General features: G+C 39.9%; 1 protein-coding gene across 4 annotated transcripts in view; it reads right to left on the minus strand.

Moving 5' to 3' along the window:
* ATAD2 (ATPase family AAA domain containing 2) overlaps window positions 1-17,158 on the minus strand; it is an 85,610-nt gene that overhangs the window by 50,321 nt on the left and 18,131 nt on the right. For all 4 annotated transcript variants that reach the window (XM_061606038.1, XM_061606046.1, XM_061606055.1 and 1 more), the window contains exons 4-17: window positions 17,004-17,157; window positions 16,000-16,102; window positions 15,638-15,728; window positions 14,797-14,907; window positions 14,298-14,415; window positions 10,755-10,862; window positions 10,286-10,394; window positions 9,937-10,052; window positions 9,347-9,521; window positions 9,180-9,268; window positions 7,346-7,505; window positions 5,820-5,910; window positions 4,165-4,476; window positions 1,839-1,965 (exon numbers count right to left, since the gene is read on the minus strand). In XM_061606038.1, coding sequence (XP_061462022.1) covers window positions 1,839-1,965; window positions 4,165-4,476; window positions 5,820-5,910; window positions 7,346-7,505; window positions 9,180-9,268; window positions 9,347-9,521; window positions 9,937-10,052; window positions 10,286-10,394; window positions 10,755-10,862; window positions 14,298-14,415; window positions 14,797-14,907; window positions 15,638-15,728; window positions 16,000-16,102; window positions 17,004-17,157 — 1,864 coding nt within the window. The remainder of the gene's footprint in view (window positions 1-1,838; window positions 1,966-4,164; window positions 4,477-5,819; window positions 5,911-7,345; window positions 7,506-9,179; window positions 9,269-9,346; window positions 9,522-9,936; window positions 10,053-10,285; window positions 10,395-10,754; window positions 10,863-14,297; window positions 14,416-14,796; window positions 14,908-15,637; window positions 15,729-15,999; window positions 16,103-17,003; window position 17,158) is intronic.

A 17,158-nucleotide genomic window follows, 5' to 3' on the forward strand; every position in this document is an offset into this window, starting at 1 on the left:
TGGTCAGAAGAAAAAAGGGGGTCAGTGCTGGATAGATGTTGCTGTCTCCTTTCCGACTTGCTTTTCTCGCCTCTGATTATTAATGGTGGGAAAATTCCCTTCCCCCACAGACCTGGCGTTTGCCCTGCTGGAGGAAGGGGAAAAAAGGCAGGAAACAGAGGGATGATTGAGAGCTGCTGCTAAGACGGAGAGCTGAGATGCCTCTTGGCTACCCCCCCTTACAGACATGGGCACGGGTAGCTGTTGCTGCCGAAACAGAGGGGGGCCTGGGACACTTCTAGGCTACCCCCCCTTCGGCTACAGAAGCTTCCTTGCCATCGAGCTCTGAAAAACATGCCTCCACCCTTAGACAGCTTCCGGCTACCTCCTGCCCCCACCAGAAGAACCCGAATTCGGGTGCTGGAACTTACTGGCGTCCTGAGGTAATGGAGGGGCCTGGGACCACTCCCGACTACCTCCTACCCCACTTCAACTCGAGGAATGAGCGAAGAGCTGGCTGAAAACACACGCCGCCACTGTGAGGCAATGGAGGGGCCTGGGACGACTTCCGGCTACCTCCCGCCTCGCTTCAGAGGAAGATCGGAGGGCTGGCATAAGGGAACGCACCACCACCCTGAGGCAATGGAGGGGCCTGGGTCACCTCCCGGCTACCTCCCGCCTCTGAAGTAGTTGTCTGTCGCGTCCGCGGCTACCTTCTGTTAAAGCAGCGAAAAAGCGAAATTCATGGAATGGGAGAAGCCTGGGACGACTCCCGGTTATCTCCCCTGAAAGGTAAATTTCTTCTCCTCTCCCTCCGTCTGAACTAATCACTGATGGGCGGGGTCAGACAGAGAAGCCAAAAGCTGAGAATTAAAACCTAAAGAACACTTTTCCACCCCCGTACCCAAAAGAGATACAGGAGCATACAGTAGACTCTATTAACTCGCTGGAGGCAGAGTCAAGACTGGCAGTTAGAGGGTGGTTCCCTCTCCCTTCAGGCTAGCAGCCCTCTAACACTTTGTATCAGTTTGACTCTGCCTACAGGAGGAGTTAACCCATTCCTGTATGCTCCACGATCCCACTGACCGAGAACATAGATTTCTGCAGTCTGATCCAAGGACATCCCCACATTTCAGTCCATTTCTCCCCTTGCTCAGCAAAGTGAAATATTAACATATATACACCAGTTCACATTACACAAGCACTGTTCATGCAAGTAGCAGATTCCATGAACTTATACCTGTTTCCCACCACTATGAACCTACAGAAACAGTAAAATATACATGATTTATAGTTACATTTTCCAAATCTTCATACAAAATTATTGAACAAATCATCCCCAAGATTCATCTAAGAATTCAACTGTCTTGAGCTACAATTGGCAATCTTTGCTCATTTATAATCTTTTCTGCTTGTATCGAAGTCTCAAGTTTTCACAAATCAATTTGGTCCAGTAAAATGAGCAATTTGCATAGTCATGACTATTCTAATCAAAATGCTAAGCTGCAGCTTACTTTTTTTGAAGTTCTGATGGAATAGCATGAGACAACACGAATTGCAAGCACTAAGTGTACAAGAGAGCAAGCAGTTAATGGGAAAGCATTGCTTCTCTGCTCTAAACCTTCTGTTTTTCTATAGAAGCAGCAGCTATTGTGTTTAATTACACATATTTGTAGTCTGTAGCTTGGTTCAAAAGACGGATGTTACTGAATGACAGCCTTTCAAGCCTCAGTACTGCTGATCAGGAAGAATGAGGTACCAAGTAAGCAAAACAAGACATCAACCACCTCATGCATGAAAATAATGAAGCTTCATTTTTAAAAACAAAAGCAAAACTACAACCTTAATTTATCACTTACCTGTTAAAACTAAGATACGTTTCCTTCTGTTTATCAGATGTTTTCTGAGAATGTCCAGTTTCAAACACTGGTAATTCCTCTTCATCACTGTATAGCAAGTCGCTGTCTAATACATGACTAGCAAAATCTGAAAAGTGAAAGAATAAACAAAATAATTTTGAATTTAGAATATTGTGTCTAAACATTCCCTTTCTTCTCACAAGGATAAATAGATTTGATAACATTTTATCTGCACTGATTCAAAGTGATGTGACTTGGTACCAATGCAGTAACTTAAAATGCTCCAGGAAACTTGACTAACAGACTGTCAAGAAGCCAAATAATATTAAATAAGGAGCTATATAACTCTGAACGAAGAAGAGTAACAATTGTGGTGACCCAACTCTCGAATGCCCTGCCCCAAAAGACACTTATGGCACTAAATGACAGTCTTTTCAGCACCAGGTTTAAATCTTCCTATTTACCAAGCATTTTATATTATCTTTTAGTTGGAATTTTGCCTTACTCTACTTTTTAGTTTACAAGGTTTATTTTGCTGTACATTATGTTTATTTGTTAGATTCTGATATTGTATTTATATGTTGTGTTAATAATTTTATTCATGCTATTGGATACCATCTTGGAATCTTGAAGAAACATTTTAAATAAATTCATATTGCAATTCAGATAAAAACCCTTCAGTCAGAACATGAAGTTCAGCTCTGCCCTTGTTTCTTTTAAAGGTTGCCTGAAAAGGCCAACTTGTACAAAACAACTGCCAAGTTTTGCTTCCTTGTTTAGCACGGGCAGAGAAGAAGACTGGCCCCAAGAACAGTGTAGTCCTACACCTGCCTAGGACTATCGTTTCTTCTAAAGCAGGGGTGGAGAACCTTTTCTAGCCAATAGGCCAGATCCTTATCTCCCCAACCCTGGCAGGCCAAATCCGACAGGTGAGCAGGTCTGCCCAACTGTCAATCACTTGACTTCCCTATGACATCAGGCAATGTTGCGTTTTGAAGCTCTGATTGTTAGGACTTCAGAGCACAGCACAGGGCTATTTGAAAGCCTTTTGTAAACAGTCCTGCACTGCACTTTGAACCTCTGAAAACCAGCTGATGGGTGGTGAGAATATACCTAGCTGCAGCAGCAAAGGAACCTTTGGGAGCTCACTTTTTAAGCTCTCCATTGTTTCTTTGAAGCCATATCAGGATCTGCCCTATACCTGGCATCACACAAGGGGGAAGCAGCTAATTGGGACCCCTGGCGAGCTAAGTTTGGCCCACTGGCCAGAAAATGTTCCCCACCCCTGTTGTAAAGTCTGCTTTCCATTGCTCAGATAGAGTCTTGAGACTTTTAAAAAAGCAGCAAGAACCATTTAATAAAGTCAAGAAGTGTACAAGCCTGAAATTCCTAATACCTCAGGTATTTGTAGTAGTCATTTAAAATGGTGGGAGGAGAGTATTATATGTAGTGGAGAAGCATAGGTGCTTCACCCTTTTCCTGTCTCATCATTTTCCCCTGCGAACTGTTCCTCCAAGCAATGGTACCTGATATTTCTTTGCTGTGTCATGGCTGAGAGTTGGAGAGAAAGCAGCAGGCACAAGAAACACAAAGTCCCTGCATCTCCCTCTGACTTCTTATAGCGTGTAAGTAGCTGACAAATTTGAACATTTGGAATAATGAAATTATTTCCCATGTGATGACTACACCAGACAGATCTATTAAAATAATCAGTTTAGCTCAACTGGTTAAAACTGGTAAGAGACTGTATAAAACGTTTGAGTGCCTGGAGCCATTCAGAAGAGATCAATTGCCTGATCCTGTGGTCCATTATCCCATATCCAGTAAAACCCATTATATTTTCTGGAATGTCTTCCTGGCAGCTTGATATTATGAATAATGTGCCACAGTTACATCTAGTACTAGCAGAAAGACTCTCAAGTACTTTGGTTTGTACCAAATAAATTTCCCATGGCAAACAAAATAGCAGGGTTGTTGCATAGCTCCTTTCTTGGTTCCCAGTAGCAAGAATCACCAACATCTTCAGTTAAACTTTGCAATGTTGCTTCTTCTAGGCCACAGATAACAAATATAAGTATGTGTGGGTGGACTTATTTTCATGGCTAAATAATCAGTCTGGAGTTTCAGTTCCTTACAAGCTTTATTAGTTAGGTGTTTTTTGTTTTGCTTGCAGAATTATGGAAAAGAATAAGTAATTTTCAAAGGGGAAGAAAAGTTAAAACTTGTTTCAGTGTTATGTATCACATCAGTCCTAATTAGTCCTAAACTTAATTAGATTCAGTATTCACTCATTTTTTCCACCAAATAGATATCAATATGCAAATACCTGTTTTCCCTCCTTTTTGTGCCAGTTCTGCATGTGGAAACACATTCCATAAGACTTCCAAGATTCTTTGAAGTGTTTTCTCAAGCAGTGGTTTTGAAATGCTGGACAGTGCTTGGCCAGGTGAAGTCACTGCCCTCTGAGAAGCTGGTATGGTCTTCTGCATAGCCACTACAAAATCCTTAGCTGTCATATTAATAGAAGAGATATCCAGCTGCAACTTGACACTGCTGGTGTAAATTTGAGGATAACGTCGACGCAAGGCACATAAAGCTGCTTCAGCACATATGGACTTAATATCAGCACCACAGTACCCTATAAAAGGAAAAGCATTTCTGTATGAAATTATAGTCTGCAAACACCCAGAGATCTAATCACAATATACAAAAAGTTAAAGAATTCTTCCTGTAAGCGTAGGATATACCCTAGCAGGTGTACATTTTTCAACCCTCATCAATACCATCCATGCCCAAAGTCAACTGTTGCTAAGAAAATATTTTAATATAGTATAGTTTAATATAGTTCATGACTACTCCATGAAGTTTGGGAAACTTGACCCAAACATTTCTCAGAATCAAGACCTTTTGACTGGGTGTACTTATGGTGGCCAGGGTAAATATTTTATATTATCAGTTTACATGTTCATTTGTATTTGAAATATGCTATCAGCAGTCCGAAGCAGAAAAGACTGAGGTATTTAAGCCGATTCCATCCAGCATAAGAAATACATGAATCACAAGATGGTTATTAACTGTATCTTAACTGTTTAGAAGACATTTCAGACAGAGTTGATTTAAAGTACAAACACGTAACATCTATAATGTATATGTAACATTAGCCTAGTAGGTGCACTGCCATATAAAAGCAATTCCAAATAATGTAATAAAGCATGTAGTTTTGCATGCCCGATACTGTTATATGTAGCAGTTGTGCTCTTTGGCTAAATAGCATTCAACAACATTCTATACACAGACGTTCAATACAGCCACACTTTTAAGTCCTTTACATCTGTAACTATCTCCCACTTGGCTGAACTTTCAGATCATCTTTGGAGGTTCTTCTCCAAGTACCTCCTCCAAAGGGGGTGAAAAGCGGCTGCACAAGAGAAGCTCCTTCCAAGTTAAACTAAAACACTTATTAAAGCTAAACTTTTATTATAAATTCTATCAAAATGCAGGACATTGTGTACTCTGCAATTCAATGCAAATAAAAGAAATTTGCATTTACAACTGCAACTTGCAATGCTACAGAGTGGAGTGTTCGGTGCTCCAATCAACCATGCTCTCCTCCACAATACTCCATATCATTACCAACACCCAAATCAGTCAGCATTTCCTGGCCACTGAGGATTCAGTCCTCATTGGGTTGTTGTTGTTGTTGTTTGGGGGGGGGTAAAGTTTTTTTGTACTTGGAGTTCTCCTTAGTCTGCCAAGATCTATCTCTCTGTTGTGCAGTGGAAGCAGTGCTATTTTGCTTGAAAATCAGAATGCTAGAATGAAGATCACAAGATTCAGGGTTTTTTTAAATGCTCAAACCAGAATATACAAAGCCATTCTTATAAGCAAGTAAATTAAAAAATATTTTTAACTAAAGTTTGTGCAAGACAGCCGAAGGCTATTTTCAAACTTTCAGAAGTTGTATTTTTGTTCTTATCTTACCAACAGTTTTTTCAGCTAACTCTTCAAGAAACATCTCTGATGGCTTAGGAGACCATTCTCGTGTGTGAATCTTAAGGATCTCTCTCCTTGCCTAGAAACACAAATATTTTTTTTTCATCCCTCAAGCTTCAAAAACCAGCAGCCAGTTTACAAAGTTACACAATTTATGAATGTTCCTGTCCATATAAATACTCTGTGCTTACAGTACCAAGTTATCATTTTCTAATGTACTAAAATTATTGTACACTTTATAAAAATAAACTTGTAAAAGACACATTGGGAAGAGCTAGCAGATTGCAAGCTCCAATTATCTACCCAACTTTTCCTTATTTTATCCTTATTCTGGATGATGAAAACAGAGTGTGAAGAAGTCCAGAAGAATCTCTTCAAACAAGATGAATGGGCAAGAAAATAGTAAACAAAGTGATACATATCAGGACAACCCCTCTTCCCAACTTCACATGTTCACTGATGGGCTTCAACTGGTAGTAACTAACCGGGAAAGAAATTGTGGGGATAGCTCAAGAAAAACCTTGACCAGCATGCAGCATCTGTGGAAAAAGTAAACCCAGTGCTACCGTTTGTTAAGAAAAGGACTGAAAAAAGTGGGACTGCCAATATCAAAATGCCCTCATTCAAATCTACGATGTAGCCACACTAGGAATACTGTGTACACTTCTGGTCATCCCATCTCAAAAAGAATACTGGAGACCTGGGAAAGGTACAGGAACAGGTAACCAAAATTATCAAGGGCCTGCAGCATCACCCCTATGAGAATGGAACATAGGTTACTTACCATGAGGGGGCATCCAGTCAATCAAGGGTGGGGAACTCCTGATCTGCGGGCCAATCTTGGCCTGCCAGGAGGTCCAATTTGGCCTATGAGGCCATTTCCCCCAAAACCGGTCAATCAACTTGACATCAGGAATGACCAGAGCTGGAATCCAGCAACAGGCTCGGCACCCCTCCCTTATATAGATTTCTTTTTCAACCTGATTCTAACAGTGTTTCTCAGAAACAAAATTTTATTCAGTTATTTCAAGATAAAAGACTTTCCAGGGAATTAAAAGCTAATTATCTTGGTACCTTACTATCTTAATGCTTAAACATGTTACAGGGAACCAAATCCCACTATTACAGTAGAATCTATTTCAATCTGATGCACTTGGGATCAGTGAAGTGGCATCAGATGTTGAAAAGTGGTATCAAAATGTCTATGCCCATGTTCTTCACATCTCATGTTAGTCTATCAGAACAATTCCCATGAAAAATCAACGTCCAGTTAAAATATGTTAGAAACATGAGGTATTCTCTCTCTGTATAATATCAACAATTAATGTCACTAAGAAAGATGTTGTTACAGTTCAAATAAATAGTTCACACTCCAGCTATTCAATGCAAGACTGACTTAAATTTGACTTAAGAAGCTGTTATACTTGTCAGAAGCATGCTGTTCTATAGTCATCCCATGCCAGAGACCCTGGGGAGGTTATTGCCACTTATGCATGAACAAAACTGAGTCTTACATCTTTATCCGGCAAGGTGAAAAGGAATTCTCTATCAAAACGTCCAGGCCTTCTCAGAGCAGGATCTATAGAATCCAATCTATTGGTAGCTCCAATCACCACAATCTCACCTCTGTTGTCTAAGCCATCCATCAGCGCAAGCAATGTGGACACAATTGAACTTTTAAGAAAACAAAATATGTTTTATCCACTGTACCTTGGGCAAGATCCCGCTGTACAACTAGAAGGAAATGAACATTGCCCCTATCCCCACCTGCAGTCTGTTGTTCCAGAAAAACAACTCTAAGACCAGGGGACACTTCACATCAATGTTTTCATGGGCAAAGAGCAGCCTACAGATTAGGAGAGTGTGCAAGAGATAAGCAACACCCTTCCCACCCCAATCAATCCAGAAGTAGAAGACCTTTGGGCCTGTACAGCAGGATATCTAGGTCTAAGCCTATATAGTTACCTACCCACCAGATATCCAAATCAACAGAACAGAACTTCTATGGACACAGGCTGAAGTATGCAAAAGAAAGATGTTCCCAACCTATTAACCCGCATTGCAATTTCAAATGAAGATGATTCATCAAACTCAAAATAACTTCACTAATGTGAGAGCAAATTACAGTAGGGACCCACTCATACGGCGGGTTATGTTCCAGGCCCCCGCCTAAAAGTGGAACATAGCGCGCTGTCAGCTGTAGCACGCGATCAGCTGTAGCGCGGGGAGCTCCAGCCGCCGCACTCCAGCTGGCAGCACTTGACCCCTGAAGATCCCCACAATCCAGCTGATCAGATGTAGGGCGGGGAGCTCCAGCTGCCGTGCTCCAGCTGACAGAGCTTGGCCCCTGAAGCTCCCCGTGCTTCAGCTGATCAGCTGTAGCACGCGATCAGCTGTAATGCGGGGAGCTTCAGGGGCCAAGCTCTGTCAGCTGGAGCTCCCCACGCTACAGCTGATCGCCCCGCTGGTGCCGTATTAGTGGAATGCCGAAAAGCTGGGCCCTACTTTACAGTTACCACATGGGACAGGTAGCTCAGATAGGCCAAAATCACATCAGAGCTGCACTTCATTTTCATTTCATTTCATTTTATGGTACTGTCAAAACATCCCATATCATTACCAGATTTAATATTCCTGCTGAGGGGTGGGAATCGGTCATGATGCCAGACAGGTAATATATAAAACAGTTCTTAGAACTGGTATGAGCAACAGGACATTGCATTTGTGCTCCAACACAAAACTTATGGGGTGATATTTAATGGATGTTGCACTACACACAAAAAAGTCTGCCTGCATACCTGGGTGTTGTGTGACATCTCAGGTTTTGAGGTCTTAATATTATTTGCCATGAAAAATTGTTACTGATTTCAGGCAAATGACGAAATACAAGGGTGGTTTAAGTAAGTCACTAAATTTAAAGTTTACAAATCTTTAGAATGGAAATAGTTACTGGTGATAAGAGTATTTGTACAAGTAGTACTGTATTTAGAATCTGCATCACAGTGGATGTTACTTATTCATATTTTCACCTAATGTTGAATATACAAATAAAACAAGCCTCAAATTAGCTTTCTGAGCAATTGTATAAAGGGGGAACCACGTTGAAATGAGAAAAGGTATTCCTTGAAACGCCAGCTGACTATTATAACCAAAAATGAACAAATGCAAATTCCCCCCCATCTCGCCTTTCTCTAAACAGAATGAATTTGATTAATCCTTTACCATTTTACAATTATCACTAGTTTTAGGGCCATAGTTATGAGATCAATATAACTGAACTCAAACTTTCAAAGTTCAGGAAATTTTAAAACAAACTTAACTTTAAAACGTTAAATATGAGACGCATACCTGTGAATTTGATCTTGCCTACTGGACCGTACAGGAGCAAGACCATCTATCTCATCAAAGAATATAATTGAAGGACGCATCTGAAAGGCCTAAAACGAAAGCTCAAATGTAAAAATACTGAAGAAGCTATACAGGACACATTAAAGAAATAGAGAAAGCACAATTACCTGATCAAATAACAGACGAAGCTGCCGTTCAGATTCTCCCACCCATTTACTGAGGCAATCAGCACCTTTTCTCATGAAAAACGCTATTCTTCTGTCACCTTGACTACACTCATTAGCAAGTGCCCTAGCAACAAGAGTTTTTCCAGTACCCGGTGGACCATAGAAGAGGCAGCCCCTATTAAAAATAAGAAATAATATTTTGGTTAATGAAATACTTCATCATCTCAAAAGTAAGTCACACTATAACTAATCGTAATCTGTTGCAATGTTAGCCTCTTTAAATACGCTTATGAGTTTCTGCAAGCCTAGCAGGGATTTCATCCCCTCTTCTCTCCGCTATCCCATCAGTTTTTGGACTACAATGCACACAACTTTTGACATTCCCCTCTCCCTATTTAAAAAAGCAAAGTTGCAGTCTGCTGGCATCTGTATGTGCTGAAAAGATGTATAAACATACTGCATCTACACAGAAGTGATAACTATGTAAAAAGTAATCTTGTGTGAAGGGCAAGCTCCAAAACACTAGCAATCCTGAGAAGATGCGAGTTTGCAGTTTGCATAAAGTTCACTGGTAGAAACAAAAAAACCACCTGGGAGGTTGGATCTTGAATTTCTCAAACACTTCTGGATAAAGCAGTGGGAAAACCACCATCTCCTTTAGAGCTGAAATATGGCTAGAGAGTCCACCAACACTATCGAATCGTACCTAAGGAGGGGACAGAGTTGACAAAAAAGTCAGCAGAATTCAGAGCAAAACTGAATAATTAAGTAGTTAGACAGCAGCCTCAAGATATTTCATGGATATTTATATGAACAAAACAGCTATACAGATTTCATTCAAATTAATCAACAAAGAAAACTTTGGGAAAAGAGTTGTATTTATTTTAATGGAAGTGATCAATAACAAAATGTACTTAAGAAACTAGAAAATTCACTTACTGAAGAGTCTATTTGCATTGGATCAACATCAGCTAGGCTTGCTCCAATTTTCATTCGATCCTTGTGGATTCCCTTCAACTCATCTTTCCTAAAGTTTAGTGGAAGGCACCTAATATGAGAATCAAGAGTTGTTGAAAATGATAGAGAAAAAAGGAATGCATGCTTATATCATAACCAGGAAATGCATTTTCTTTAATTTAGCAGAGGTATCGAGATAAGCAATTTCAGATTAGAAATCTGCCCTGTATTAGCTGTAAAACATTGTAGAATCCACATTAGCTGAACATAAATCAGTCGCCAAGTTATGAATATGGTGTCTCTCCTGAATAAAATATTTTAATCTGAGGGAAACCAGAATTAACCCAGTTTCTCATGAACAATGTTTTAATTAGTCACAAGCCAATCAAATATCCAAATAAGAATGTGTAATACGTACAGTGCTGTTCCAAGTACAAAAGCTAAAGGATACCTGCTTAGTGCTTTGGTCCGACTTCGTTTCCTACGCCGTTCAAAACGCTGCTCATCATCAGATGATGACGACGATGTAGAATCACTATTATGAATTGCATGCTTTCGTCTGTTTTAATTTAAACACAAACACTGTAAACACGTATGTACTGTGAACAGCCACCTCCCCTTTAGTGCACTTTTCTAGCTTGTCTTCCATTTTTAGTAGTCCTTGCAATCTCCATTGCTTGCTCTCTTCCTTTTTACCTAGCAACCAGAATGCATCTTTCCTATGGTAGGTTCGTCTGAGATCAGGTACTCTCTAGAAATTACATTTCTGCAAATGCTATTACACAATAAGTGTGAGTGGATGTTAAAGGACCCCAAACTTGCAAATGTGACATATTCATATTCAATCAATCAATTTTTATTATACGGTCATAGACCCGATATACAATTGATTAGAACAACAGTTTAAAAACAAGTATTACAAAATCATCAGCAAAATGAACTTAAAAGTTATTAAGTACTATTTTTACGTATATTCTGGGCTACTACTAGAAACTGGGCAACTGATTCAGTAACACTCGTGTCTGAATCGGACAGAAGACAGTTTGTTAGCCACTTTAAGGACCTACCCGGGAAAGCTTCAGTACAGGGTACAATAAATCTAGTACGAGGATTCTTGTATAGATCACAGGTAAGAAGAACATGATCAATTGTTTCAATCTCTCCCTTATTACAAATACAAAGTCGTTTGGCATATGGAATTCTTTGAAAACGGCCTTCTAAGAGCACCGAAGGGAGGCAATTAAATCTAGCCCTAGCAAACAAATGGCTGAAACTCGGGATGGTCAAATTTTCTAGATAAATTGCAGACTTAGGGAATGGGAAGCTTATTCCAAAATGGGAAGGAGAACAAGTTTTACAAGCAGAGGCCACTGAATATTGGAGGGCTATGTCCTTAACACGCAAAAATGCATAGGTATGTCTCCTGCTATGCAGAAGCTTATGTCCAGGCACTCATTAAGAATTCACTGTATAGTTAACTTACAGTACAATGGTATACATATCTGCTTCAGAAGTAAGTCTCTTTGTGTTAATGGGGCTTACTCCCAAGGTAAGTGGGTACAGCCTGGACTTTGGCTTAGGATTGGCAATGGGGAAAACAGGGCTGCTGTACCTTTAACATCTGTATCTCCACAATGAGGGCCAGTAGCACATAGCTGACTTCTCATGGTAAGTATGAGGTTGTCCGGGGGCTGGGGGTAGGAAGAGGGGCACAGAAGCAGCAATGACTGTACTATTAATAGTTTTGTGTTATGCTATGTCCCTCATGTTGTTATGTTACATCCACATGGCAGCCATTTTGTGCTATGCCATACTCCCCTTGGCACCTTCAAAACTCAAAATGTGCTCCCTCATCCAAAAAGGCTGGCAACCCTTGATCTGTTGTATAGCTGTTGCTGTATCCTGAAGACGCACCTTGGTAAGCTGTTTTGTGGGATCCATCTCTTGCAAGGTTTATACCGTTCTGTTCTTTTATGAAAAGTTTTACTTGGTTTTTTTTTTTAACTGTTAAACATTTTATCTGTTTTTATCATTGTATTATTGTAACCTGCCAGGGACCTTATAGTAGTGGTGGTGGGGTAAGAGAAGAAATCTTATAAATAAATAAATATAGTATCAAAAGAAGGAGGAATGGGAACCTATCTAACTGCTGCTTTTGTTTCTGGTAGCACTGCAGCTAGACTCTGGTGCTGCCCCTTGAAGACTTGAGGCTGCCAGAATCTTGGGCAAAATCAGGGAGGAATAATCTGGAACCACGAGCCTCATCCTGTTGACTACTGCCAGTCCATTCCCATTCCCTGTCTCTGAGGTGAGGGGAAAGGGGTTGGGAGAAGATGCTGGCTCCTTATCTGAAGGTTGGCTTCAGGGCCAGGTGAATCATCTTCACACTATTTGGAGTGGCCTTTGGGATCCCTTCTACTGTGGGGCTTACTAGACAGATGAGATGGGTACCTTGCCTGTGCTCCCTTGTAGAAGGAACACTGTCATGATTCTGGACCAGATTCTTATGCTTGGGTGGGAGGGATGTGGAGGAGTCAAAGATATGCTTTTCTTTACTTGTCTTTTGGTCCAGATGCTTTTCCTGAACCATCCAGAAAAAACAACCAGCACTGCTAATATACTTCCCATCCCCATAGAGAGGCAAGCCCTTATGCTCTGCATCAGTCTACTCATAGTTTGCTACAAATGTCACGAATGCCTGATTTCTAAAATGGCTTTGAGGCAAACAATTGTGCGGAAGACATCTTGTCTGAGATGGGGCCTCTGGGAGGCATGACCTTCCAGTTTTCACAGCAGAAGTGAGTTAATTAGGCCCAAGCAAAAACACCTGCTTATCAGTGGAAACTGGTACTCAAGGCCACCTGGCCCAGGAAGGTTGGGGAGTACGTGACTGTTAGGCATGAAAACCCCAAAAATATTTCATCATCTGAAAGCCCTGATTGGCAAATTAATTCCTGGCTTTTGCTGGGCATCTCCCCATAAGAATAGGATTCAGACCTTAGGTCTTTGTTCCCCACTGTTCCCTATGCCACCCTGGGCTCCTGCCAGGAGGAAGGATGGGATATAAATAAAATAATAAATAAATATGGTTGCTGATGCTACCTAGGTGGGGTTCCATCCGCTATCCAGGCTATACATCTCTGGGGAGATGTGGAACCATGAAGTTATTTTGCTGTTTACCTCTTTGTAAGTATAGACTAGGCTAGACAGTTTTGTTATTTTGTTTTGTGACTGTAACTCTCTGTATTTTACCTTAGCCCTCAGGGATGTGAGTTTCAAGGAACCATTTTGCTGCTGTAATTATGCACTTATATTTAATAAAGCTACTTCTTATTTACCAGTGTGTGTTTATTGCAGGAGGGGATTTGGCTCTGAATCCAGTTCCTTGGCCAATTAACCACTGACTACCGTATATTTGAATATTTTGCCTAACGCTCCAAGACAAGGAGCGCAGTCTAGCTGTTGTCTGTTAGAATCCTTGGCAGGTCTATTTCTGGCACTTTGGGTTTCCCCTTGGCCCAGAGTGGGGGACCAGATTAAGGGGTGGTGGCAGTTTACCTACCTTACAGGGCTGTTGTTGGGTTTACTCAGCCCTAGTAACGGCAGGCACGGGTTGTGCCTTGCCAGGATCAATTGCCCTGGGTTTGGGAAACTGAGTCCTGGAACTGAACTGGGGAGTGGTTCATGACAACAGATTAATTTCATCATAAAACAAAGGAGAAAAGCGTATGGAAAGTCTATACACATTTGGTTTCATTTTCTACCATTATGGACAGAGCTGAATTCAAGATGAACCACTTTAATAAAGGCATGATAGTAAGCAAAGTACAGCTAGGGAACAGACAAAGATACTGACAAAACCACATTAGTAAGTATCACCATGAGAAACTGGAGTTGAATTATAACCACAGAGCCTACTGGTTGAATAATTCATATGTTGAGAGGATATCTCAAGCACTGATAATATTGGAGCACTTACAACAAGTCAACAAACCTGTTCATCTTTTTACAATAAGGACTCCTTGGTCCTGCAGGGCTAAAGGAAAATCTTCGCCTCAATGGAGAAGCTGTGTCAGGATAAAATAATTTGGGCTTCCTCTGATGCCTTGGTTCTATATCAACAAACAAAAACAAAGCTTTTTTTTCCTAGAACAGCTACAAATTTTGACCTACATATCAGCTGATAAGCATATATAAAGTCAAAAGTTTGGAATACAACGCACATATGCTAAGTTTAGTTCTAACTTGAACTAAGTCTGTATGTTCATTTCTGAGACAAGACTTCTCATTCATTCATACTGAAAGGTTTTCAGAAATTAGATCCATTCAGTATCTGCTTAGCAGTCACCTAGTGAGGGGATGCATAAAAGTGTGGCAAAATTTAAGACAGCAAAAAACATAGGGGAGGATTTACAAAACAAACTACAGTTTTCGTAATACCATATTCACAGATGAATGAGCCTCGAGAAAAAGATAGTATAGAGGAAACTTACTTTCCGGTGAGGCCTGATAGCGCACAACAGTTTTTCGCTGTCTAAGGTCGTAACGCTTTTGATTATCTTCTCCATCTTCATCTTCCTGGTCTTCGCCTTCTTCTGAAGATTCTAAATATTGTACAGTTAATTTTCTTTAAGTTTTAAGAAGGAAACTTATTTACTAAGAGCAGATTCTAGGGCTGTGAAATGTAGTTATAAGAAATACTGCCAGTCTTGGATGTGCCACAGCAGGTTCATTACAGTAAAAATTACTAGACAATAGGTGGTATTCTACCAACCTGTTCCATCAGCAAGATTATCACTAGCACAATGGGACTTTCAACCCCTCTCTTCCCCTAGTGCACATCCTGTGCCTTCTAGGAAACCCCTAGAAGAGATTTAGGGGGTCGAACGAGGAGAAGAGAGGGAGGAAGTTCCATCGTGCAAGCAGACATCCTTACACTGACAGAACTACTTACTTAGCACTATGTTGACTACAACCCAATCTTTGTTATTTTAAAAGATTGTATCTCCTCAGAAGTCAGTCCTATTATATTCAGTGGTACTTACTCCTAGTGAGCTTGTTTAGGCTCCAACCTTAATGGATGGATTTTTGAAGTAAGTTAATTCCCATCTCCACATATTATTTTCTAAATTTCTAAAATTAGGGATGTTTATGTACACAGAAAGGTTCCGAAAGGAAGCATAGGGTTTTATCTTATTGAGGGATTCTAAATCCATCTGCTCAAAACCTAAATGAAGTGTCCTGAAATAGCGACATAGGTAAACAAATTTGTACTGAATTGTTTAAAATCATAAGGTATAATATAGTTCTAAAATGTTTAAAGTGCACAATAACCTGCACTTCCATCTTGGTTATCAGTGGTTTCTTCATCAGTCCTTTGGATTGCTCTTTTTGGTTTCCCTCTTGAGTACACATTAAGGTTTTCCTAGTAATAATAGATGAAAACATGTCATTCAGCTAATCATATGCCATATACATGTAACAAAATGATCAGCATATATTCTTAAGAAATGAAGTTTTAAGGCTAGCTCTAATAAAAGTAGCAAAGCACAATGGAATAAATATTTAAGCTTTTGGCACCCATTTGACTTGCTCAAGATATTGAAAGCAAAGTTAATCTGCAAAATACAAATTTATCAAAAGAAGAGTAATACCAAGAATTATTATTCTTTTACACAATCTGAACATGCATTTACCTCTTCTCCATCATTGAACACCCCAAGATCTTCCAAGTCCATCATTCGTCGACGGCGCATCTTCTTCATATCATCCATTTTTTGTAATACAGCTTCTGCAGTGCTTGATAAAGTGTGCAAGGCATAATCAAATAGTATGTGAAAAATATTTCAAACACAAATAAGTTAAACAGAGCATGCTGTGTAATATGCCATGGGAACCTAAAGCTAACCTTTTTTTAAAAAAAGCAAGAGGCTTGCAATGCACTACCATAAAATAATTTTGCATGTCGTCTGAAAAATAGTAGCACTTTGCATTAATTAAGCAGTGTTGATACAGATAACATTAATTCTAACTACTAAAAACACCCTGTATTAAAACAGCTACTTGCGCAGTATGAAATCAGAACATGAATCAATGAATGTTTACTTTTATTTAGCATTAAACTTTGAACTAATAGATTTACTTATACTTATTTCTATACTAACTTCCATGATATAACATATCAGGACAGTTTCCAACAATAAAAATATACACAACAATGAAGCACGGTAACATTAAAATGAAATAAAAACTCCCACCCAGTGTCCTTAGCCAGGATTTTATTGTAAGTTCAGTATTATTTTAAAAAAGAAAATATTGTTGAGCTTAGGATATAAACATAGCTGGTTGAAAACGGGTGGGATTTCCTCAACTGCATTTTAGCAATAAGGTTTATAACTATAGGAGCAATATGAACACTCCAATAACTAAAACACACAGGCTACTATGCAGAAAACCACGTGTATACTCAGTGTAACTTTTTCACCCCTCCTCTTTCCACTACAGAATGTTTTAACTCCTGAAAAGGCACCCATGTAGGAATGTGCTATCCAACACAATGCAAGAGGCTGCAATCAGAATGAAAAGTCAGCCTAATACCATTAGTTCACAAAAGTGTCATTTCAGCCACAGGTGTTCAAGAAAACACTCAAAAGATTTTCAGGGACTTTTTGACACTATCCAGGAGAAAAAAAGCCCTTACTTTGTAATAAGCTTGTCAAACAAAACAGACTGGTTCATAGTACTATAGCGGCTTTGCCTAATTCTGCAACTGCGACGGACTTCAACATCCCCATTTTCTTCATGTTCAGCAGACTTCACATTTATTCCTGCATTCAATGATCTGGTGACAGGTCC

The sequence above is a fragment of the Rhineura floridana genome, chromosome 1, assembly GCF_030035675.1.
Source record: "Rhineura floridana isolate rRhiFlo1 chromosome 1, rRhiFlo1.hap2, whole genome shotgun sequence".
Taxonomy (NCBI): Eukaryota; Metazoa; Chordata; class Lepidosauria; order Squamata; family Rhineuridae; genus Rhineura; species Rhineura floridana.